General features: G+C 39.3%; 1 protein-coding gene across 2 annotated transcripts in view; it reads right to left on the reverse strand.

Annotated features, from left to right (window-relative positions):
• JMY (junction mediating and regulatory protein, p53 cofactor) overlaps positions 1–21,117 on the reverse strand; it is a 66,121-nt gene extending 45,004 nt beyond the window's left edge. For both annotated transcript variants that reach the window (XM_048290969.1, XM_048290968.1), the window contains exons 1-2: positions 19,960–21,117; positions 2,632–2,805 (exon numbers count right to left, since the gene is read on the reverse strand). In XM_048290969.1, the coding sequence (XP_048146926.1) occupies positions 2,632–2,805; positions 19,960–20,799 (1,014 nt within the window). In that variant the 5' untranslated portion in view covers positions 20,800–21,117. The remainder of the gene's footprint in view (positions 1–2,631; positions 2,806–19,959) is intronic.
• Between the last annotated feature and the right edge of the window lie 1,621 nt (positions 21,118–22,738).

Below are 22,738 nucleotides of genomic sequence, written 5' to 3' on the forward strand. Positions count from 1 at the left end.
TAAAGGCCTTGAGGCAATCAAGGGTTGTTCCGATTTCATACATATAAAGATTTAAGTCCAAAACACAGCTGTGCTTGCAGTGCTCAGCTCTTTCAAGAATGCATGGTATCTGGTAAGCATCTTGACATGCTTGGAGGGAAGTCCCTATGGATTTGAGCAGCGCTTACAAACAGAGAGCATTTATATAAACAAAACCAGGTTTCTGATGCTGGAAGCCCAAAAAAGAGAAGCACATCACTTACTGAACACATTGTTCTAGGGTCAGATGACTAGTCCATAATTAAGCAGAAATGCCATCAGAAGTTACTTCTCCACAGTGACATTTCATTTCATAACAACCTACCCTTTTCTCCTTTCATGATTTTATACTTTTTTCATTCTGTTTTTCAAATCTAGAAATATTTAAGTGCTTCACAAAACAGCTTTGACTCCTCACACACCTAAATGTTCCATCCTTTACACTAAATGAAACAAATACAACTGACAAATTAGTGTACAATCAAATTAAAATATATAAAAAAACAAGATTCTATCATGGGCAACAGTAATCTACATTTCCAAGCTTCCACACGTTTTTTAACTTTGTTATGAATTTTCATTCTGGGTTGTTTCGTTTTTGGTTTGTTGTTTGGTGGGGTTCTTTTCCAAAGAAGGAATCTGGATACAATAGAGATGTCCTTCTCTAAAAAGCTTCCACTGATTATAGACAGAACTTGTTTCTCCCTTGCCTCCTGTAGGCTTGTATCTTCCTTAAAATTTCACAGAACAGCAGAAATTTAACACCAGATGACATATATTCCAATTTTTATGTCTTGCTCCAAAAGGAGAACACACTCTTCCCAAAGATTACAGGTGATGTATTAACTTCCTTCTAAACTCATTGTGAAAACTGACAAAATTAATCTGATTAAAATACTTAAAACCTCCCAAATTCTTTAAAAAAAACCCCCAACACCCAAAACCAAACAAAAACAACTTCCCCACAAATCAGAAACAGATACCTAATACACAAAACGTCTAAAACATTAAAGCCTGCCAGAAAAACATATGCAACAAGTTAATACAAACCATTTCATGCACAAGTTCTATTTATAAACCATTTCTTCAACCCTAGCTACCCAGTATAATATATGTTTTGTCATCATAGATACAAGTACTGCTTTCTCTCAAACGATGAAAGGAAAAACAAGAGATGGCATCTTTCTCTACTGCATTATACAGATGACCAAGTTTTTTAACTCAAAAATTGCCAAATTAGGAAGAGAATATAATGTACATTAGAAGAAATTCCATACAACTAAAACAGTCAACCACAGAACACACCTCTTAAGTTTACCAACATTACTCCTTCAGGAAGAATATGAAATGATGCATTTTAAAACTGGAATTCAAGAGAGTACTGAGGTTTAAAAAAATCGAAACAGAGCAAAACACAACTCTTAATATGTATTTCTATTCATTGTAATATTTACCTTCTCTTATTTTACAAAAGAACAAACAATCTTTTTCTCTACTATTAATTCAAATAAAATGGGAATTATTTCATCATGCTTTGAAGAATGCTTTTTAATAAATGTCGTGTTTATAGTCTTCAACTGTGTAATACATCTGAAAAAAATATTCGTGACAATTCTCTGTGCAGCAACATTTATCATTCACGAGAAAAAAAAAGCACTTTTAGTTAAAACATCACCACATTATAAAACCAAGTTCATTTAAGATTGCTGAGATTCCTGAAAAATTACTTTAGGAACACAATCAAAATAAAACTAGTACACCGTAAATCCTTTTGCCTCCCTCCCTCATTCTTTCTCAAAATCAGAGAGAAACACTGTTTTTAAGTTGAAAATAGTAAAAATAATGTTGGCTAATTGAACTAGGTGTCAAGCTGAGAGAAAATTACATTTACAATAAAAGTTAAATGAAACAAAATTTTAGCTTAGAATCAGAAGGCTGCAGTCTTAATAATCTGCATAGGAACTAATAATTTTATCCAAAGTACTTCTATGATGCAATAAAGACAACATTGGTTAATTGTGGCTAAGCATTCAAGATTAGAATTACTTTCAAATATAACAAACACTCATTCTAGAACAATTTTACCAAAAAGTGGTATTCTTCAGATGGCTTTTTTAGCTCTTAGGAAAATATACTGCTCAAGTGTTACAACAAATTATATATTTTAATATGGTTCCATGTGTTTAAGTCTTTTGCAACATCACATAAAAAGCTACTGACTTCCCACAGTTCACCAGATAATCTCAGGAAACTAAAATGAAAAGTAACTTCCTATGTAATCTTCTAGAATTAACAATAGTATAAATACTGCACATCTCTTTGTATTTTACATATTACTCAATATTCCCAGTAACCACAAAATTTTAAGTTTGACCTATTTAATTCAGCCATGCATTTGAAGGGTAAGATAGTAAGATAAACAGACGGCGTTTAGCTACGTGTGTCAGACGTCCTCACTCTTCAAAAGCACGCATCTGAGTGAAGAGCCCAGAAAAATAGGGTCATCATCTAGTGGAAAAATAACACTTTGTATACCGCATAACAGAACTAGTAAATAGGAACTAAAAAGCAGAACTTCCCAATTAATAAGAATCTCAGTTGCCTTTGCCCTACCTTTATCTGCTGTCTTCTAAGCATCGCAAGTTCCCTCATATCTCGGAATGGTTGCAGTAAGTACTGGTAGAGCTCCGTGGTCGCTTCTGCAAGACTACTGTAGGCCTCATCTTCCATTTGGTACAGTTCAAGCAGCTCTACCATACTTTCTGTATTCTTATGTTTTTCCAGAAGCTGAAGAAAAAGTATGAGTTTTAATGAAAATATTGGAACATTCCTGCTAAAAGTGAAAGTAATTTAAAAAACATTTTTTTAGTCTATCCTCATGCATCATCTTCTCCTTCCCACAAAATCACCGGACAAACAAAACAAAACAAAACAATCATAGTCCCGGAAACAAATCTTCAATTTAACCAGTTAAGTATAAGCACATCTCTGACAACCTTAACTGACCAGCACTCAGATGGATCTTTTCATTTCCAAAAATTATTGGAAGGTAATGAATATGAGCACAAAGACAGCAGAAAAAACCAACTTAGAACAACAACTTAATGTAGCAATCCGGTATGCTACTTCAGACACTTCCCACTTTTGAGTATCAGAGCAGGGAGAAAAGGAGTGATAGAAAAGGAGACAAGAAGAGGAGTTGCATTTTGAACTTCCTACATTTTTGAGAATTTTTGGTTTTGTGTTTTTTTGTCAGTCTATTATTTAGACCCACACAGCCCCCACCACATCAGTGTGGCTTCAGACACAGAGAGGCATCTATACAAAACAAAACTTCCTAGAAAGTTTAATCAAAAAACTTCAAATGTATGACGTTTTCATTAATTTTAACTTTACAAGGGGAATTACCTTGTTATAATCTTTAAAAAATACTTAGATGTTAGTATAAAACTACCTTAATTCATATAAGAAAATACAACATCAATGTCTGTCTGTTCTGTCTTTTAGTGCCTATGAAGCAGAAAATTCGCATGTTTGTACAAACTAGATACAACGTATGATTTTTTTATTGTATATGCTCCCTTTGCATCTATTTTCGGCATTTGCCTGAGCAGACTTTACATGGTGCTGGAAACGCTTCACCATTTCTAATAAAAAATATTCAGTTGTTTAATAAAAGCTAATCTCATACAGACATGTGGAATACTTGATGTCTTTACAAAGACAAGACTACCTGAAATTAATTCCCCTCTTACGTCATTTTCTAAGTCAGTCTCTTGTCCTTATCATCTCAAAAGCATATATTCACAGTCCAAGTTTATTTAAACTTACCGAAGATTAGGAACACTGTGGAATAAATACATCCTATCTTCTATTTGTTCATTCAAGTTGGATGCTAAGCCATCTGTGAAATACTCTCTGTATAGTGAACTGTGTTTCAGTTACCAGAATGGGTAAGAAAAATTTTTTTCTTCATAATGGAAAGTTTGTTTAAGGTTTGTAACTCTACCTTTGAAGCACTAAAGAAGGCTAGAGAGAGGATGCAGAGCAGAACACAGAGATGCTCACAGTGGCTTCATTTACACGTTCAGCATCAAAATAACAGTCAGATTCCATGAAAAGACAGGAAGAGCTTTCCCTTATTAAGGCTTACCAGAGAAGAAAGGTCTGGGAGAGACCATGTAGAACAGATGTGAAACTCCTCAGCAGCACAAGGCAAACTGTTTTGTTACCTGAACAATTTCACACGGAGAATTGTTCCTATCGCAAAGTCATTTGCTAAGCTCTTCTGCTCTTCCAGTAGCACACAGTATCTTTTAGCATTTGAGTTCTCACTGAGAACACCACCACTGGGCATACAGTCTCTAAAACCAGCATTTTATTAACTTTTAGTGTTAGACACACATAACCTAAAACTATAGCAACCCAGATACTCTCGGACTCGTGACCTAAGCCCCCATGAATCTCACACATTATTCCAACTCACTATTTGTTTTAACCATCTAGTCTAAGAAGACACCATCTTCCTCAGCTCCACTTCCATGTGACTAGAGCCTAAAAGCAAAGTTGCCATATACCACCTTTCTCCTACCTTCCCCAGGCACAATCAGAAATCCTTCTGCAGTCCCTAAGCTGTAATTATCTCTCCATCAAGCTACTAAATCTTTCTTGTCAAGCCACCCATTGCAAGAGGGTAGAGTAGCTCTACCAGTACATGACAATGTCCTTTTAGTTGCTTAGGCTATTAGTATCTTACTATTAAATAAATTTACACCTTTGTTTCATAATGAAACCCTACTACTCCACTAGGATACAAACTCTAGAGGGCAACAAAAAATGACAATATGAGAAAATTTAATAATTTAAATATCATTAAAAGGGGAATCCTAGGTAAATTTATTCCAGGGACAGAACAATACAATGCAGGGGCTTTTTATTCACAGCCCATTCTTAAAGCCTATTTAAAAGTTCTGGTATTTTGGTAGACGGGCACAACTTTGCACAAGCTGAAGTGAAAGTGCCAAGAAATGAAGGACCATTTCAATTTTATGATTATCAGTATAGTATAAAGACATCTTAAGGACACTAAAAACTAGTAGCTACATACAACTACTTGGCTGTTCAGAAAAAAAATCATGTCCATCCCTGAAATCAGTAGGGATAAAATAATGAATTATCAATACATTCCTGGCAGACAAAAGGTAAGTAAATGGGTATAACTTCATGGTCTTGTCTGTGTCCAGTCCTATTTAGTCTGCTGTTGGGTTTACCCAAAACCTAAATCAAATCAAATCCTAATTCTCAACTCCTTCAAAAATACCAAACCTTCAATAAAAAAACAAACACAGAAGTGACGGCACGTTATTCATAACCAATTAATAAAGAACTATAGATATATATTCTTTAACTATTAACACAAGGTAAGCTTCCATTCTCTGTTCCTAAGGCAACGATGCACACAGAATCAATTACCTGTGACTAATGAGGGCTTTCTGAATGAAAACCATGACAAAATTTCATTGAATCTGCAGTTGCAAAAAAAAAGATGTAACGAAACATGAAAAATTACTTAGAAACCAAAGGCTATCATCTTATTTGGTTTAATGCAAAGATCAATGAGCTATTCAGTAATTCTTCTACTCTTCAAAACAGGTAGGAAAGTAACCAGCCTGAGAGTACTTCTAACATACAGCCTCATTACACCCATCCATCTATTCAGACCCCATTCTCATGGAAAAACACTAACCTTGGACATAAAGCTTGAATATTGTGTTCAGCTTTGGGACCCTCACTACAAGAAAGGTATCAAGATGCCTTTCATGGAAGTGGTGAATTGTCTAGAGAACAAGTTTTTTAAGATTAGCCTAAATAAATCAAAATATCTGACTCCTTCTGGTTAAAAACTGCTGCTCACCCTAGCAGCTACCAGGAAAGCAGGAAGCAGAAAAACTGTAGTGTTCCATATGCAATGTGCTGCCTACTTTTCTTTCCCCAAGAGAAGAAAGATGGAGGGAAAGACCTACAAAAAATGAAATGGGATTTCTAGATACAGCACTTCTCAAAACGGTACAATACCTAATTTAAAACCCCACTCAAAAAGGTGTATTTTCCTTTCAGCAAATATCCAGTCTTCCCAAGCTGAGTAGATTAGCTTCTAGGAAAGTTCACCTGAACTACATGAACTAACTATAAAAATCAACTCTAAGTTTACTAAACAAAAGGTAGTAAGATGGTATAGCTAATACAGCACTTCGAAATACCTTCCCAACTGCCAACCCTTTTCCCTAATCTTGCCTAATACAGGCTGGAGGTTGCTGCGGTTAATCCTAATGGAGTCTTACTCCTTCACTAAATGTACAGTTTGTTTTTTAACTGAAGGTTGTAGCCATGTGGGGATTGGTCTCTTCTCCCAAACAACAAGTCACAGAACAAGAGGAAATAACCTCAAATTGTGCCAGGTTTAGATTGGATAGTAGGAAGAATTTCTTCACAAAAAGGATTGTCAAGCACTGAGACAGGCTGCCCAGCAAAGAGGCTCAGTCATCAGCCCTGGGGGTATTTAAAAGACGTGCAGATGTAGCACTTAAGGACTTGGTTTAGCCTTGGACTTGGCAGTGCTGCATTAATGGATGGACTTGGTGATCTTAAAGGTCCTCTCTGACCTAAATGATTCTGTATAAATGGTTTAAAGGAATACAGAACTGTTCTCTCTCACATTTTGGAACTGGAGTGAGTACCAATCACCAAGTCTTTAACAACCCAGTGTGGTATGAACAGAAGACCACAGTAGCTTTGATTCTACTTCTAGACAGAGCCTTGTAAGCCGGATGAAGAGTCCAGGTGCTTTATTGCCACCAGCCTGGAAGGGGCACTGACACAGGAAATAGATGGTGAAAAACTGGCTGCACAGAGCACCTCCCATTATAACAGAGTCTGATGGAGCTTTCCTGTTCCAGATCAAAGTTAGCTGAAGCATTTTTTAGCTGGCTGCCATCCAGATAGTATTCAGACTACTAGATACCTGGGATTCTGGGACTAGCCACAGAATTAATGTCATAATGGAAACCACGCCTTCCACAGACTCACAGGTAGTTTGATTCTGTATACTCCCATTTTCACACAGGCAGTACCTAAATCAGTACCTAGCCAAGTGTCTAGACCAACCTGCAACATTAAAGCCAGGCAGTTTTCAAGGTGCTGGCATAAAATACACGAACCATTTCTGTGGCATGTTTTATGCCCCAGCAAAGACGTTCTCAGCACAGACATTCAGTGTTACTGCTCATTTACTTCAACAGTCTCAGTATGAATTTTTGACTTTCACAATTTTTTAAATTATATTATTTAAAGAAGTGGGTGGAGGAGAGCAGAGTAACATCCTGTACAGGCCTGACTAGCTCTATACCCATTGAATGCTGCATTTATTTTAAGAATCATGTTTCACAGATGTTACATTGTTCACAAATAAACGAATCATATATTTTAGGCAACTATTATGCAGATACACTCTAACCAGCAGGAAACACTTTTTTTTTTTCAATTTAACAGCACATATATTTGAACTATATAATAAAGATTATTTCTATCTTCTGTATTTTTTAAATTTTGTTCAAAAAGCTTTAAAAGCATTACAGCAGTGTAATTAGGTGCAGGTTGACCTCAGCTGGAAGCATAATCCAAAGCTTGATTTAATCACAGAAGAGTCAAGTCTTACATTTCCTTCGCTAATACTCCCAAAACTTTCCCTGCTGCTCCTATTTTTTGGTGCATTTTGTAAAAACATTGTGATATGACACATAACCATTTTTAGATAAAATCATTCATAAAGATATTTTTCAGTATCTTCCTAAACTCCTTCATAGTTCTAAAATAACTACAGAATACCCTATTTTACTATGAATTTAGATTGTGAGATGCCTGACAGTATTACCTGCCATTTCCAAGAAGAGTTCTGAAGATTTAAATTGAAGCATATTCAGTTTCACAGGTAAAACTATGGATAGCTGTTGTTGGAGAGGAGTACTGCAGAGTAGTTTTTAGATACTCCATCCTTTGTCCTGAGAACAGCAGTCCTAAGAGTAAAATTCTCAACTCTCCTGATGATGCACTGGAAATACTCCACAATGAGCCTCAGACAATGAGTTATAAAGAAGTAAAGCTACAGAGTACATAAAACCTGTATACAAAATTTTAGCAACTGAACTTAGAAGGCAACCCTTTTTTTGCATCAGAACGTGCTTAGAACTGTTTCTCTTTAAACAAACAAAATCATTGTTAAAAGCAAACACGCTCCCACATGTCCTGACAATAAGCACGAGTCTCAATTACATTAAATCTTCACTACAGGCAAACTGCTTTTCTCACTCTTACAAACATGTGATCCTGTACTTAAACGTAACCCATTACAGTTAAAAGCTTAAGACTCGCCAGGACATCCAGCTGTTTGCATGATTGCATTGCCATCAATAATCCTTACCTTTGTAGTAAAAAAAGATCAGTTGCATTACTGTAGCAGTAACAGACCAAAGCCTGACTCTCCCACACAGATCTGAAGTACATTTTACTGCTAGGGCAGAAATCATCTAAGAGAATGCAAAATCTAGATACGGAGGGAGGATGTCATAAATAAATTAGATAATACTGACTAGCAGGGGAAGTGCTGGATCCAGCACCACATCTGTCTAACCTCTTAAGATTTACAAAAGATAAAAACCAAGTGAATTCCATACTAACTTATTTGGAAACAACACAGCAATTGACCACCTACTGAGTGCACAAAAAGTGTCCAGTTTTTTTCAAAGAGGCTTCTGAAGACAGGGACTTGAAGTGCACTGCCAAGTTTATTGTCTGCATTTGGAGAAGGTTTTTTAAATGGTTGTTTAAAGAAGAGCTGAGCTAATTCAACTAATTAAACCAAAAGCACACATAAAACGTACATAACAAACAAGATCCAAGTTCACATGTATTCAAAAAAAATGAACCGCAAACGAAAGAGAACCCAACAAAGATACTGGAAAGCAAAACATGGGGTGTTTAAAACACAAAAAAGTAAGAAACAACATGTCCATAAGATGTGTTATCTAGGCTTCTCTGAAGAGCCGCTAATATAAAATGAACTATGTTATTCCCCTTTAAACACTACTTAAAACAGTCCTTTACCTGCACACAGCAAGCCTATGTACCTCAGCACATGTGTGCAGAGATGTTATGGGTGGGTGGCAAGGATTTTGTACCAGGGGGGCTACAGAAGTGGCATCTGTGAGAAGATGCCAGAGGTGTCCCCCATGTCCAACAGAGCTAAAGCCAGTGAGCTCCAAGATGGACCCACCACTGGCCAAGGCCAAATCCATCAGCAACCACATAGCATCTCTGGGATAATGCATTCAAGATGGGGAAAGACTGCTGGCACAACAACTGAAGCCCAAGAAAGGAGCAAGAACAGGTAAGAGGAACAACCCTGCACACACCAAGGTCAGTAAAGAAGAAGTTGGAGGAGGTTCTACAAACACCAGTGTAGAAATTCCCTTGCAAGCTGTGAAAGACGCCATACCGGAGCAGATGGATGAGCCCTGAAGTAAAACACCATTTCATAGAGAGCCCATGCGGGAGCAGGTTCTTGGCAACCTGTGGCCCCATGAATGAGGGAGTCCATGCTGGAGAAGTTTTCTGACAAGACCTATGATCTCATGGAGGACAGACACTGGAGCAGTCTGGTCCCCAAGGACTGCACCCCATGAGATGGACTCATACTGCCAGAAGTCCATGAAGGTCTGTCTCCTGTAGGTGGGTCACCATGCTAGAGCAGGGGAAGAGCACAAACAGGAAGGTGTGGTAAAGAAAACAGATGATGAACTGACCACAACCCAGCTTCTCTTTCCTCTTATGCCATCCAGGGAGAAAACATAGAAAAAGCAGTAGGGAAGTTGAGCTCCAGATGAAGGAAGGGATGGTATAACGATGTTTTATGATTTGGTTTGACTTTTCATTATCAAACTCTGATTTATTTGCAATAGATTAAATTGATTTCCCCCAGATGATTCTGTTTCACCTGTGACAGTAACTGGTGAGTGATCTCTTCTTGTCCTTATCTTGACCCTATCATTTTCTCACCCTATCCAGCCGAGGAGGGGAGTCACAGAGCAGCCCTGGTGGGCACCTGGTGGACAAAATCTACCCACCACAAGAGTGCAACCCAGAAGCATATGACCAGCAGACTGCTAGGCTTCTTTTCACTCCTATCAGTTATCTTCACTTATACTCAGGTTAACAGCTCCTGGACAGTAACAATTGCTTTTGTCCAGATCATTTACACAGCCTACCAAAACACATCTCATTGCAACATACTACCAGTAATATAACTCCACAGAAAAGGAAGAGAACTGAACTGAGTGACAAAAACTGAAGCAGTATTTTAATGCAGCCAAGTGAGCCAAAACATTACTTCCATGTATGCATCATTACTGAACAATGCAATTTCTCCCACACAAAATTCTAAACAGAAATCTCAGCAGAACTGTATGTACATACTTAACTTGTTGGAAAATCACAAGGCTCAGGCATAAAGCTGTCAGCTCTGACAACAACATATGGAACACTAGATCTCTTCTGAAAGCTCGAGAGGGAGATGTCAACAATTAAAAACTACGCATCTCCTTCCCTGTAAAGAAGACAAACATGTAACACCATGTGGGGTTTTTTTAGCTGGTACTTGTCTGGTCACCATACCTTGCTGTGATGTGGCTGTGCCACTCCTGAGTTAGACTGTCATGTCAAATGAGTGTTTATAAATACCAGGTATTAGTTCGAATTTAGTGTATTACTCTAGCATAGAAGTCATAGCAAACAAGGGCTAACTGCATCCGAGCACTCATTATACAGGAGTGCTAGGTTTTCCTTTTCCTGTCAGTAACACAGAAATAGGTATTTACATTGTAAGATAATTCGATTAATAAAATAGATCTGTTTAGATCTGTATTTCAGACTTATTACAGCATTTTGGGACCCCTTTCCTTTGAAAAGGGGCAAAATAACTAAAAGCTAAAGTCACTAATGAATCACTGGTAGTTAGGAACATAGTAACTCTGAACAAAAAGACTTCTAGGCAACACCCCACCCTGAAGGCTTGGCAAAGAACTTACTTTACAGGTATCCTAATGAGTTCTAAGTAATTTTTTTTTCTGCAAGTCAGAAGACTGAGAACATACATTACACAAGTGCTCAGGCTGTGCCATAAAATACTATAACTTCTGGTCCACAGATTATCTTCTTCTGTGCTTCTGAACCATGCTGTTAGTCCGGAAAATATACTCAAGATACTCAAAACTGACAACTATCTAAACAGACTAAGATTTGCATACAACAAATACATTTAGTTACCACATATTACAGTGCTACTCTTAAAATCTTTCATGTAAGGTTTGCAATGTCAGGACACAGGCCTAACCAAACACCCATCTACAGTAAAGAGCAAACGTTCTTTTATGAAAACAAAGAAGAACATTTGATGGGAAGAGAAAAAAATTAAAGATGTTCAATCAATTTCACTGTGAAGTCAGCTCATGGGAATTAGATCAGCAGCACTGAATTAGTACTTTTAGCAGTTTTACAATGCATTTGGCATGGTAACAACTCTCAAATGTCTGATAAGTCTACTGTCAGACTTTTAAAAATCTAATTCAAAGCAGGTAAAGCATTACGATAACACCAGATTCTAAGTACTTGTGTAGGTGAATTTGCTTTTTAAAGCTGACCCAATAGCTTGCTCCTATCAAAAGAAGATTCTACTTCCCATCCCCACTTGCCTCTCTTCTTCACAGTCTACTTTGATTCCATGTTCCTTCTGGTCTCAGGTGCCCTCTCCTCCACTTCACTGGCTTTAGTATTTCTCAGATCCTTCAACAAACTAACTCAGCATCTGGCAGAAAACTACTCTGTAGTCTCTCTTGGAGTAATTTACTGAGATTGAGTTGAATCAGCATACCACAGGAACAGAGAAGCAGAACAGGAAGGAACACAAAGCTGATGGGGGGAGGACAGAAAGTGATAGCATCCCCCCCCATCAACACTAGCAAGCTGATGATCCAGTTCTTCAACTCCCTTCAACAACACAGCTGATGAACCTCCTTAATTTAAGGTGGGTGACAGCTGAGAGGTAACTCAAACGGCTCTCTGTGTATTCTTTCAATGCTGGTAGAGTTCAGCCTCTACAGCACCTCATCCAACGGTGAAATCATGGACAGGCAGGCCTAAAGAAATAACATTTCACATCCCTAAATGCAATTTTTAAAGTTTCCAAGCTCAAATAACGGGAATTTTATTTAAAAGCTGAATATGTCCAAAAAAAGCCCAGTAGAGAGAACATATTTACAGTCCACTATTAATAACGAAAGGCTAAGTAAGATATCAAGACAATCCTTAGATCCTGTATCATGCACATTTTCCTCCTACCTTAACAGCAAATACAGTAAATTACAAGCTATTAAATCACTTTCATAACAGAACAGTGTATCAGGGAAAAGCAATTTATATGAGCACCAGGGTAACACAGACTTGTATTCAGTGGTGCTAATTGTTTGGGTTGGTTTTATTCCTGTTCTTAGGGAGAAATGAATGGGAAAGGATACTCAATTTAAAAGTTATAGTGAAATAAAAACCATGCATGATAAAACACATTTGAAATTATACATACCATTTACCTATTTATTCAACTCTTCCAGAACACCTCCAATATTGCAAGTAGTTTGGGATTTTTTTAACCTCCTCTCATATATCAATATTTTCTGAATTATACTACTCTGAAGTGACAAAATGATACAATTTAAAATTTGGACATCTGATGATCATGAACAACTAATACACTACTGAAGACTAAAGATTTTGGGCTCTGAAGCCACAAGACTATTTACACCATAGAAAAATTACAAACTTTTAGAAACTTCTGGACCTGATCTACAGATTTTCCCCCTCGAAAGTTTCACAACTTAATTAATACATTAATTTCTTTTTTTTTTCATTTCTTCTTCTTCATTTTTAAAATTTCCTTACAACAGATATAAAACATGCAATGTTTTTTAAAGTTCAGGCTTTCTTTAAAAAAAAAGAAAGCCCTAATCCAAACTAGTTCTATTTTAAGCATGGGGTTCAACTAGAAAACACAGTAAGGTTCCTTCTAACATAATAATCTATGATTCTAAGTTTTTGAAAATCTTTTACAACACTCTCTCCCTAAAGTAGCTCAAAACAAGTCATGATGCAATACTGTTGCATGAAAAGTTGTGCTACTATCAATTTTAGATGACCCACACAAATTGTCTGCAAGTCACCACAAACAAATGCTAATTGTTTATTTAAATTACGTTTTTCAGATTAAAAAAAAAAACAACCAAAACCATCCAGTTCCATCACACCAATATCACAGCATTTTTCCAAAAGAAGGTCAGAACCACTTGCCTACAAATGCATTTTGAAAAGTATTGTAACAGTAGATAATAAACATTTTGGGTTGTTTTGTGCATTTAAGAAATCAGAAGTACTCAACTTCCTTTAAAACAAAATTTAAAGGTTTGCTGAATGACTGGAAGTGTTTTTTAACACCCTTCCAGAAGCAAATCCTAAACAAAGAAGTCCACCAAGTGTTCAGATTTGTCTGAATGGGTAATGTTTGCCATTAGTAATCCAAAAAACTCACAACCATACATTTGATATTACTACAAAAATATTACACCCAGAAATAAATAGAAAGGAAACCCAGAGATAGGGTCTTACCAATGAAAGTAACTTTCTTAGAACTGAAAGCTTTTGTGACTGGTGAGGGGAGTCATGCTGATATATCACCGGTGTTCTATTTTTATCTACATTTCCAAAGTCTGGCTTGCCAGGGAAGCTAGCTGTCTTCTCATCAAAACAGATACATATACATATTGACTAACTCGGTGATGCTCTGTATCCTTAAAATACCATTTTCCCTCTCCTCCTGTCCTATCTTCCTTCTCTCTGCACCATATTTCTGATGTCTAGGTTTTCATCTCTTCCAAAAGTGAAGTTTGGCAGATACATCTTTTGCTGGACTGAGCCCTAACTTCAACTGAATTTTTCTCCAGTAACAGCAATATCCTGGTGCATTGCAATGCTATGTTTCTAATAATATTAAAAAGTAAATGTTAAAAGCACATCCTCAAAACCAAAAAATGTAGTCATTTCCAGAAATCTCTGCTTCTCAATGCCTTCTTCAGCTTTGTGGTAGCAATATTTACATATGTAAAGCACACAATCCTCCCTGATATTTGTAGAGTGTCTTGTCACGTTAAGGAAGGAAACGTAAAAAGATTAAATTATTAGAGTGAATCTGCTTCTAAATTCCAAACCTGCCTGGGTAATAACACTATGTCAGCCAGAAAAGGAGAGGAAAAAAATGTTACTGGCTTAAGAAAGCAGTTTCAAACAGCATTTACTTGAAGGGAGGACATTCAATTGAAGAGAAAAGATAATGGTGAAAAAAAATGAGAAAAAATATGCAAGACAAAGGTAAACATGAAGAAAGTACAACCCAATATCATCTCAAAAAGCTAAAAAATTAAGAAAGCTGTGAATCCTGAGTAGCACAATGGATTATAGAACATATATTACATGGGTTGTTCACATCTCTTCAAAATATTCTGTCATATGAAAATGCTGTAAATGGGTACCAAAAATTTAAAACAAAAACCAGGAAAATTTATCACTGCATCTACGGAAACAAGGTGAGTATCAAGTAAAATTATCTCAGCATCAGAATACTCTCCCAAGTAAAAGACATAAATGGTTCCCCAATCTCACTTTAGGTAGTTAAAAAGACCATATATTGCTTTTTTTTTCTTTTTTTTTTCCGTTTCCCAGGTATTTGGATAAGGAAATTAATTATGAGACTGGGAAGCTGCTGTCTTCAGTTTCTAAACATTAAGTCCAGGCCGTCTAACTAATACTGCTATATTCTACAGAATGTGCTTTTACTTTTCATCTAAGATTTAAGTTCTGTCAAGAAAGATCCAATTTTTCAAGTCAATGCCATTTTCTTTGTGTACATGTAAGTTGCCCATGTTTTGAAAAAATGTACATTGTTTTAAGTACTCTGACTTTTGGATACAGCTGCAGTAGTCATTGTCAGCTTGCTCTAGTAGCAGTAGCTCAGTACTAACCAGAGTATCAATACCACGTAGGTGCCTCTCAAGAGCTTGGAGGCTACCTGCCTGTTCTACAGAGCATACCCTACACATTTTATTTTGGTTAGTACTAACTTACAGTACTAGTTCAGCACTTAAACAGCTTATTTACAAAGGATTTAAAATTCAGTGCTATCTACAAATAATAAGTAGAAAAAAAAGCATTCCAACAAAAGTAGCTTGGATTTCCCAAATGCTCAGCATTTCCCGAATGTTCTCCTCATGTCAATAGGAAAAAAAAACCTGCACAGTATTTTATTTTAATCCTCTGTGCTCCCAACGTTTAACCCAAAGTGTTCTGTTCCCTCCTGAAACACCTTATGTATTTTCTAAACCTAATTACTGCAGTTCATATACAATATTCAGTCATTCCTTCTTCTTGTATATAAGGATGTTACATTGGTTTTGATGGGAACACTACTGCTGCTAACATTTTTTCTGTGTTACTGGAACACTGAATACTTTTTGTAATGTTTTATATTTACTTTTGCATTATTTTTGAGTCTGATGTTGAAGCTCTCCTTAAATCTCATTGTGCCTAGATGCAGATCACTGAACAGCAACCAGTCACAACACTTTTGGAAACCTTCCACTTTTGTTACAGTGCCCCACTACCTACCATATAGACATTTACTTTAGAACTCTATGCATATGGCCAAAAACAATGAAATAAAATTCTCCTAGTTACTGAGACAATCCTGAATATTATTTATTACTAATATATTAGAACAGCTTCGACAAAACAAAATATTACTGGATATTATTTACCTTTTTTGATATAAAGAGAAATGAGTGACAATATTGAAGAAATACACGCTGGAAAGTAACAAATGTGAAACTCCATGACATATAACTGAACCAATTCTTTGCCACTTCCTCTAATTTGACAAGCATATGTAATTCATTTGAAACAAAAATAAACTTGCCTACTAAACATGAAAAAGTAATTTAGAAAAAAAAATTATCTGATTAATGAAGGAAATAAAGTGACCAAATAGCTTTCCAAAACCCTACATTTTCTTCCCATACAAGTTATTACTGTAACAAAATAGATTTGTTTTTCCTTAGCCTTTCTAGCTCTTTGAATCAAAAGAAAATTAAGTCAAGCAACACAAGATAAAGGTTTTCAGGACTATTCTCATACTTATCAAATACATCACTACACAGGAGATGGAGATTAAAAAGAGCAGCAGGTCTTCACTTTCAAGGCAGTCTTAAGTCAGCCACTGAAGATAAGATACTTCCAGAATTACTTCAACATTTAATCAGGCACTTAAAAGTGTTTTGAACTTTCATATTAAATAAAAATACTTAAAAGAAGACACATAGAGCAGGGATACAAAATGGTATTTGTTTACCTGCAAACACTAGAATTCATAGCTTTTATAAAGGAAAAAGAAAACCAAAGAAAGCTTCTGACTAGTTTTATACCTGGCACTCAAGATCCTATAGACTGTCATCCACAAAATTTCAGTCTACCAGGGCAACTAAGAGCTGTATGGAACAGCAACAGGGCTGATAATTCAAAGATGCTGAAGTAGACATGTAACGTATAGATCCGCTTCCCAAACCCTCAACTCTCTATGCAAGAGCACACAAGGAAATGTGGCTGGGGCATGACTAAGCCACCCATCCCTCCTGATCATAATTTAAACTAACACCACTTTTTATTCAGGAAAATATTCCTTCAGCCTTTTGAGAACACAGAATGGACAAAGAGATACAGCACCATTTTTGATATTACTAAACTCACAGAAATTTACAAACATGTACACTTAGCCTAGAGCAACTCTTCTATATGTAGGAAGAACACAGAGAAGAAACTGGCAAGACGAAGAATACAGAGGCAAACTTTTTCTGCCTTCTTGACACAAAGTTTAGTGTTTTGGAAATACTGCCCAGGAAGCTGCAATCCCAAATAAGGATTCAATTATATACTCTCTGTTGCAATAACATCTTTTTATCTTTTAACTGAGTACCTGAGGATTTTTTTCAACAGGTATAAACTTAATGAACAAGTTTTTACTTTAAATTACTCAACTACTCCAAAATTAATCGTTTTATTTGAAAAAAATAAAGGAAGTGCTATTTCAAAACTGCAAATCAGGCAGAAGAAAGGAATCCCAGGTCACAGAGTTCCTCTACAACTATTTTACTTACTCATCTTGGATCTGTTTCTACTTGCAACATTCTTATGGTTTATTAAAGGACTAAAATTCGGACTGAGATAAAAATTACTGTTACAAAAAGCAACAATTACTAACTGCTGTGAAAATAAACTGGCTTGTGTGTAACTTACGGAAAGCAAGCAATGTCCAAGCAGGGGATGCTTAAAACAATGAACATGAGGTTTGGTTGCTCACTTTGCTTTTCCACCCCAAAGAATACAAATCAAGAGAAATTGCAAGCATTTCTCAAGTAATAGCATAACTGCACAGGGGAATTTGTCCGGGGAAATAGAAGAGATACATGAAATAACTATAAACCAGAGGCACATTTTAAGACACTAAATCAAGGTCTTCGGAGTTGGACAATTTTACATTAATGAAGACCCTTCACATTCCCTCCTAGATACCGTTCTGGTTACCCGTGCTTCTCAGACACTTCCTCTTTTCCCAAGAAATTCTTGTAAGAGACAAAATTGTTTAAAATTGCTTGGATCCAACATTCCTGCTATCAGCTGACAGAATTCCAGCACAGATGGAAAAGGAAATTAAGTGTGAGATACTACATGGATTCAGTAGGTTTTCTTCAAACTACAAAAACCTTTACTTCAGAAATACCAAGCAGTGCCCATCATCCACTGCTTCATTTGCTTAGAATTGCAATGACAAAGAGTATCAGTATTTGCTTAAAATAAAGACATTTCCTGTAGACTAAGTAAACCCCTAACAGGTAAGGAAAAGAGAAACCTGAGAGCCAAGAGGGAAAGAGCAGGTCATTCCAATGGTTTCTTTTCTTAAACATGAACTACCTTTAATTAAAGAAGGATCGACTTACACAACTGACAGAAGTACAGCTGTATTGACTTTAGGTACACTACCAGACTGGTTACCACGGGAAAGGAAGGTTGTACTGTAGTCAAATACATACATAGGCTCTGCCATTTTATCTGCACCAAGTTCAGAACATTAACAGAGAATAAAATGATGCAGCTTAGAGAACCAATTTATTTTTTTGCCAATAGTACTGGTACTAACAAAACAGAAATTGAGATTCTCCAAGAAACAAATAGTTCTTTCTCAGTAATTCCTAACTAGTGTTTCCTCAAAAACACCACATCCCTCGAGTTAGATATCTAGTTCCTAAATTCCACATGTTTAACAGGAGCTTCTTTTATCCTGCACAGCTCCTTGTAAAAACGGCTGAATTGAAGGCTAAGTCTAATCTAAGCAGACACTCTCAAGCATTCATACAGTCAAAAAAACTGTGAAAGATGATATGTTTTCATATTCTGTGGACTAAAACTACTGTTGAATCTTATCAGACTAATTTCCAATTGTACACTATACAACAAGATTTAATTAAGTCCTTTAAATAGACATTAAAAAAAAAAATCAAAATTACATACCCTAATGCAATAGTTCAGAAATACACTTTTACCTGGCAATGCTATACTTGGATGTTCTTACCGTGATTACATCATTGATACTACAATTTTCTCATACTCAGTAACTCCAGTCACCAAGGAAAACCTTGGCCTGAACTCTAGAGACTCAAAACTATGCCATCAGAGAGCAAGAAGATATGCTCACACCCCATCAAGCAAAAAAACGATCACCACCACACATTTTTTGAAAGAATATTGGCAGGCTATACGTGGTAGCTGAAGCAGCCAAACTTGACCTATATCCACAACAGAATTAAGATGATTGCAAAAATAAAGAATAGTGTAACCGGATTCATACTCATAGCCACACCTTGATAGGTCCGGGTACATTCTGGACGAAGGCCACTGATGCACAAAAACAAGTGCAGAATTCTCATTTTATACTGGGGAAATCTGGGTCCTCATACAACTCAGTCCATGAAGACCGAGAAGGTGTAAAAATTCTCACATACTGATGCTAGAAGTTAGTTCAACGGACATCCTCAACTACTCTGTCTAAAACAGTACACAGTGAAGAAAGACATGAAGCGTCCTGCAATATCCAAGTCTTGACAGACAATATCAAGAACAACACAGCAAATACCCACTAGGACCAGACAGCTAGCTCTTTTTAAAAATCCCAACTCTAATAACTTCTCAGGTAAACAAAAGTTGTACTTATTCCAACTCCATTGGAAAACATAATCTCGCTATATAAATACTAGATTCAGCACCCAGAGCCCGTATAAACCTCGAGTTTTTTGGTCTCAAATGCCTAAACTGTACTGTCAAAATAAACACCACATGTTGTTGCTCTCATTTAACAGAAAAAATTCAGACCCCAACACATCCTGGTGCAAGGCAATGCAAGAACAAATTATACGGGACCAAGACCTTGCCAAATCCATCGGATATTTATTTACAAAACACCCTCATTTGATTGCACAGAAAAAGGCACTGAGCCACACTCAGATGAGTAGGGAAATCTGCACCTCCTTAAATCCTGGCCCCAGAGATCTTGGAAAGGTTAAGCCTCATCTTCTCACTAAGGAACAGGACAACGAAAACAAGGAAAAGCACGACTAAAAAAGATGTCACAGATTAAACTAAATGCCACACTGAAGTGGGGGCATGTGGACCAGGCAGTAGCCTCACCTCCTGGATGCGCCGGCGGGCCCTCTGGAGCACCTCCTCGTACCCCTTCCGTCGCAGCTCACTCAGGCTCTCGTAATACTCTTCGGGGTCGTCGGTCTCGGTGAAGAGCACCTGTGAAAGGATCTTCCAGCCACAGGTATCCAAGCTGTGAACCAAGTAAACTTGCAGTTTGTAGCACAGAGCGTCCATCTCCTGCTCGGACAGTTCCGGCGCTCCAAAGAGCACCGTCCACATGCCCGAGGGCTCCTCGGGGAAGGCAGGCAGGTAGGGCTCCAGCTCCGAGTTCACCGAGCACAGCTGCTGGTGCACGGCCCGCAAGTCTTGGAAAGAGAAGAGGCCGGCCCAGCTGCACTCCTCCCCCGCGGGCTCCGCGTCGGGAGCGCCCAGCTCGCCCGCCCGCGGCGGCGAGGGCGGCAGCGACAGCGCGGCGGCCACGTCCTCCTTCCCCAGCTCCAGCACCTCGATCTCCTCGGCGGCACCTGCCGCCTCCGGGCCGCGCTGCGGCCTCCGGGCCGGGCTGCCCTTGGCGCGCAGCGGGCTCTTGGGCAGCGCCTCGGCCCGGGGATGGGCGCAGCCTCGGGGCGGCCCCGGGTCCTTGCGCACCGCGGGGCCGCCGGCCTTGGAGGTGGCTCCGGCCTCGGGGCCGCCGCGGCGCAGTTCGCGGGATCCGCTGCGCTGGCGCTGAGCCGTGCGGTTGTGGCAGGTGATGGCGAACTTGCCCTCGATCTCGTTCCAGGCCACGATGAAAGCGAACTTGTGCTTCTCCCGCTCCTGGAAGGCGTGCGGCCTGACGGCCACCCAGTCGGCCTCCAGCGTCTCCTCCAGGGCGAAGGCGGACATGGCGCTGCGCGGCTCCGCACACGGGCACACGCCACCCGCCCTCCGCGCTCCCGTCCCGTCAGCTGCTCCGCAGCCCCGCGCCGCCTTACCGCCCACCACCAGCCATCTTAGCGGCCGGGGTACGAGGGGGAGGGTGCGCTGCTTCCCCACCGGAGTGACGAGGGAGAAAGGGCGGACGGGAATCGCCTCCTCCCGCTCCCCGCGCGGGACCCGCCGGTCACGAACGCGGACAATGAGCGGCGCCCCCGCGCAAGCACCGCACGCGTCACGTGGGGCGGGATCTGTTTACAAGCGGCGGCGCTGCGGCAACTCCGCGCCGGCCCCGCCCACCACGGGCCTGCGGCAGCCCCGCCCCCCGCGGCGCCGTCCCCCATTGGCGGAGGGCGGTGGGCGGAGCCTCGCGCCCCGGCCACGCCCCTTCGCCGCGGAGCCGCCACGCTCTCGGTCCCTCGGTGGGCGGGACAGGCGGCGCCCCGCCCCTTCCCTCGGAACTCCAACGGGGCCGTTCGGGCGCCCCCGCGCTGCGTGGTGCCGAGGGGCCGCTAGGGGGCGGTGCGCAGCGGGTTGTGTGGGGACGGTTCACAGGGGGCTGTCAGAGGGAGGTGGTGTGGAGTGGGAATGGTTTAGTGGTTGTTGTGCGTCTTAATTCTGACTGGGGATTAAAGCAAAATACTTAAAAGATTAGTTGTCAGGAGCACTTAGCGGCACGCCGTGGTTAGCCTGCAAAACAGTGCAGCTTCTGTGACGAGTCCTAGCGACAAGGGCATGTTCTCAAATAGCTATCCGAGGCAGTTGCGTACTTTAAAACTGAAGGAAACTGCACTGAGACCTGGCCTTTTGTGCTCACCACATTGGCCAGTCCTTCTTGGGAATTTTCAGTGCCTGCAGTATTTTCCCAGGTTGCCAATTTTACTGCAGAGCACGTAGGTTTCAGTGAGGTTGGACAGACAACTCTCAAAAGCTTGTCTGAAAGGAATGATCAATCCCCTATGATTCCCTCAAGGGAAGCTCTTTCCTGCTGCCCTTTGGGATATCCTATTTCTCCTCATGTACAAATGAACAAAAATATTTCTTAGTAGAACAAACCCAAAATACCTGCATCGAAAATAAGATTGGTGGACAATATACATTGGCCCATATGGTGGGCTGACCTTGTCTGGATGCCCCTTTATCAGTCCCCCTTTTCAGCTTTTCTCTCCCCTAAAAAGGGAGAAAAAGTAAATGGAAAACAACCAGTAGATTGAGATAAGGTAGTTTACTGAAACAAAAGCAAAAGGTTGCGTACAAGCTAAAGGAAAAAGACAAAGATTTTGTTATCTACTTAACAGCAGCAACTGATGTCTGGCCATTTCCTGGGAAGCAGGGATTCAACACATGTAACTGTTGTCTTCTGTTTTCTCTTACATCAAGACAACACCAGATTACACAAATGCCATAACTTGCTAGCAGTATTAATTATTAGTATTAAACAGCTCACTGTAGGGATGAACAAGGACTGCAGGAGCCTGCATAATAAATCCATCCACATCAATCCTGGGCAGAGAAAGGGGGATGTATTCCCTCATCATCTCCACAAGACAGCTCCCCCAGCATGGCAAAGCCATCAAGGTAAGGGCAAAAGAGTCATTGTTCGTATTAATGTGTTCCCAAACTTGGCAAAATAAAAAGATAAGCAGCTGACAAACTTAGTATCCTGCAAGGGAGCTTGCTACTTAATAACCACAATAATGATAGCATGCATGATATAAAACTGTCATTTTCTCACCCGATATTGGGAGCAAAAAAGAACTGTGGTGGCTTGACCTTGGCTGGATGCCAGGTGCCCACTAAGCCACTTATCACTCCCCCTCCTCAGCTGGTCAGGAGACAGAGAATAAAACTGAAGACAACTTGTGGGTTGAGAGCATTTTACTAAAGCAAAAGCAAAAGATTGCATGTA

The sequence above is a fragment of the Corvus hawaiiensis genome, chromosome Z (genome assembly GCF_020740725.1).
Source record: "Corvus hawaiiensis isolate bCorHaw1 chromosome Z, bCorHaw1.pri.cur, whole genome shotgun sequence".
NCBI lineage: Eukaryota > Metazoa > Chordata > Aves > Passeriformes > Corvidae > Corvus > Corvus hawaiiensis.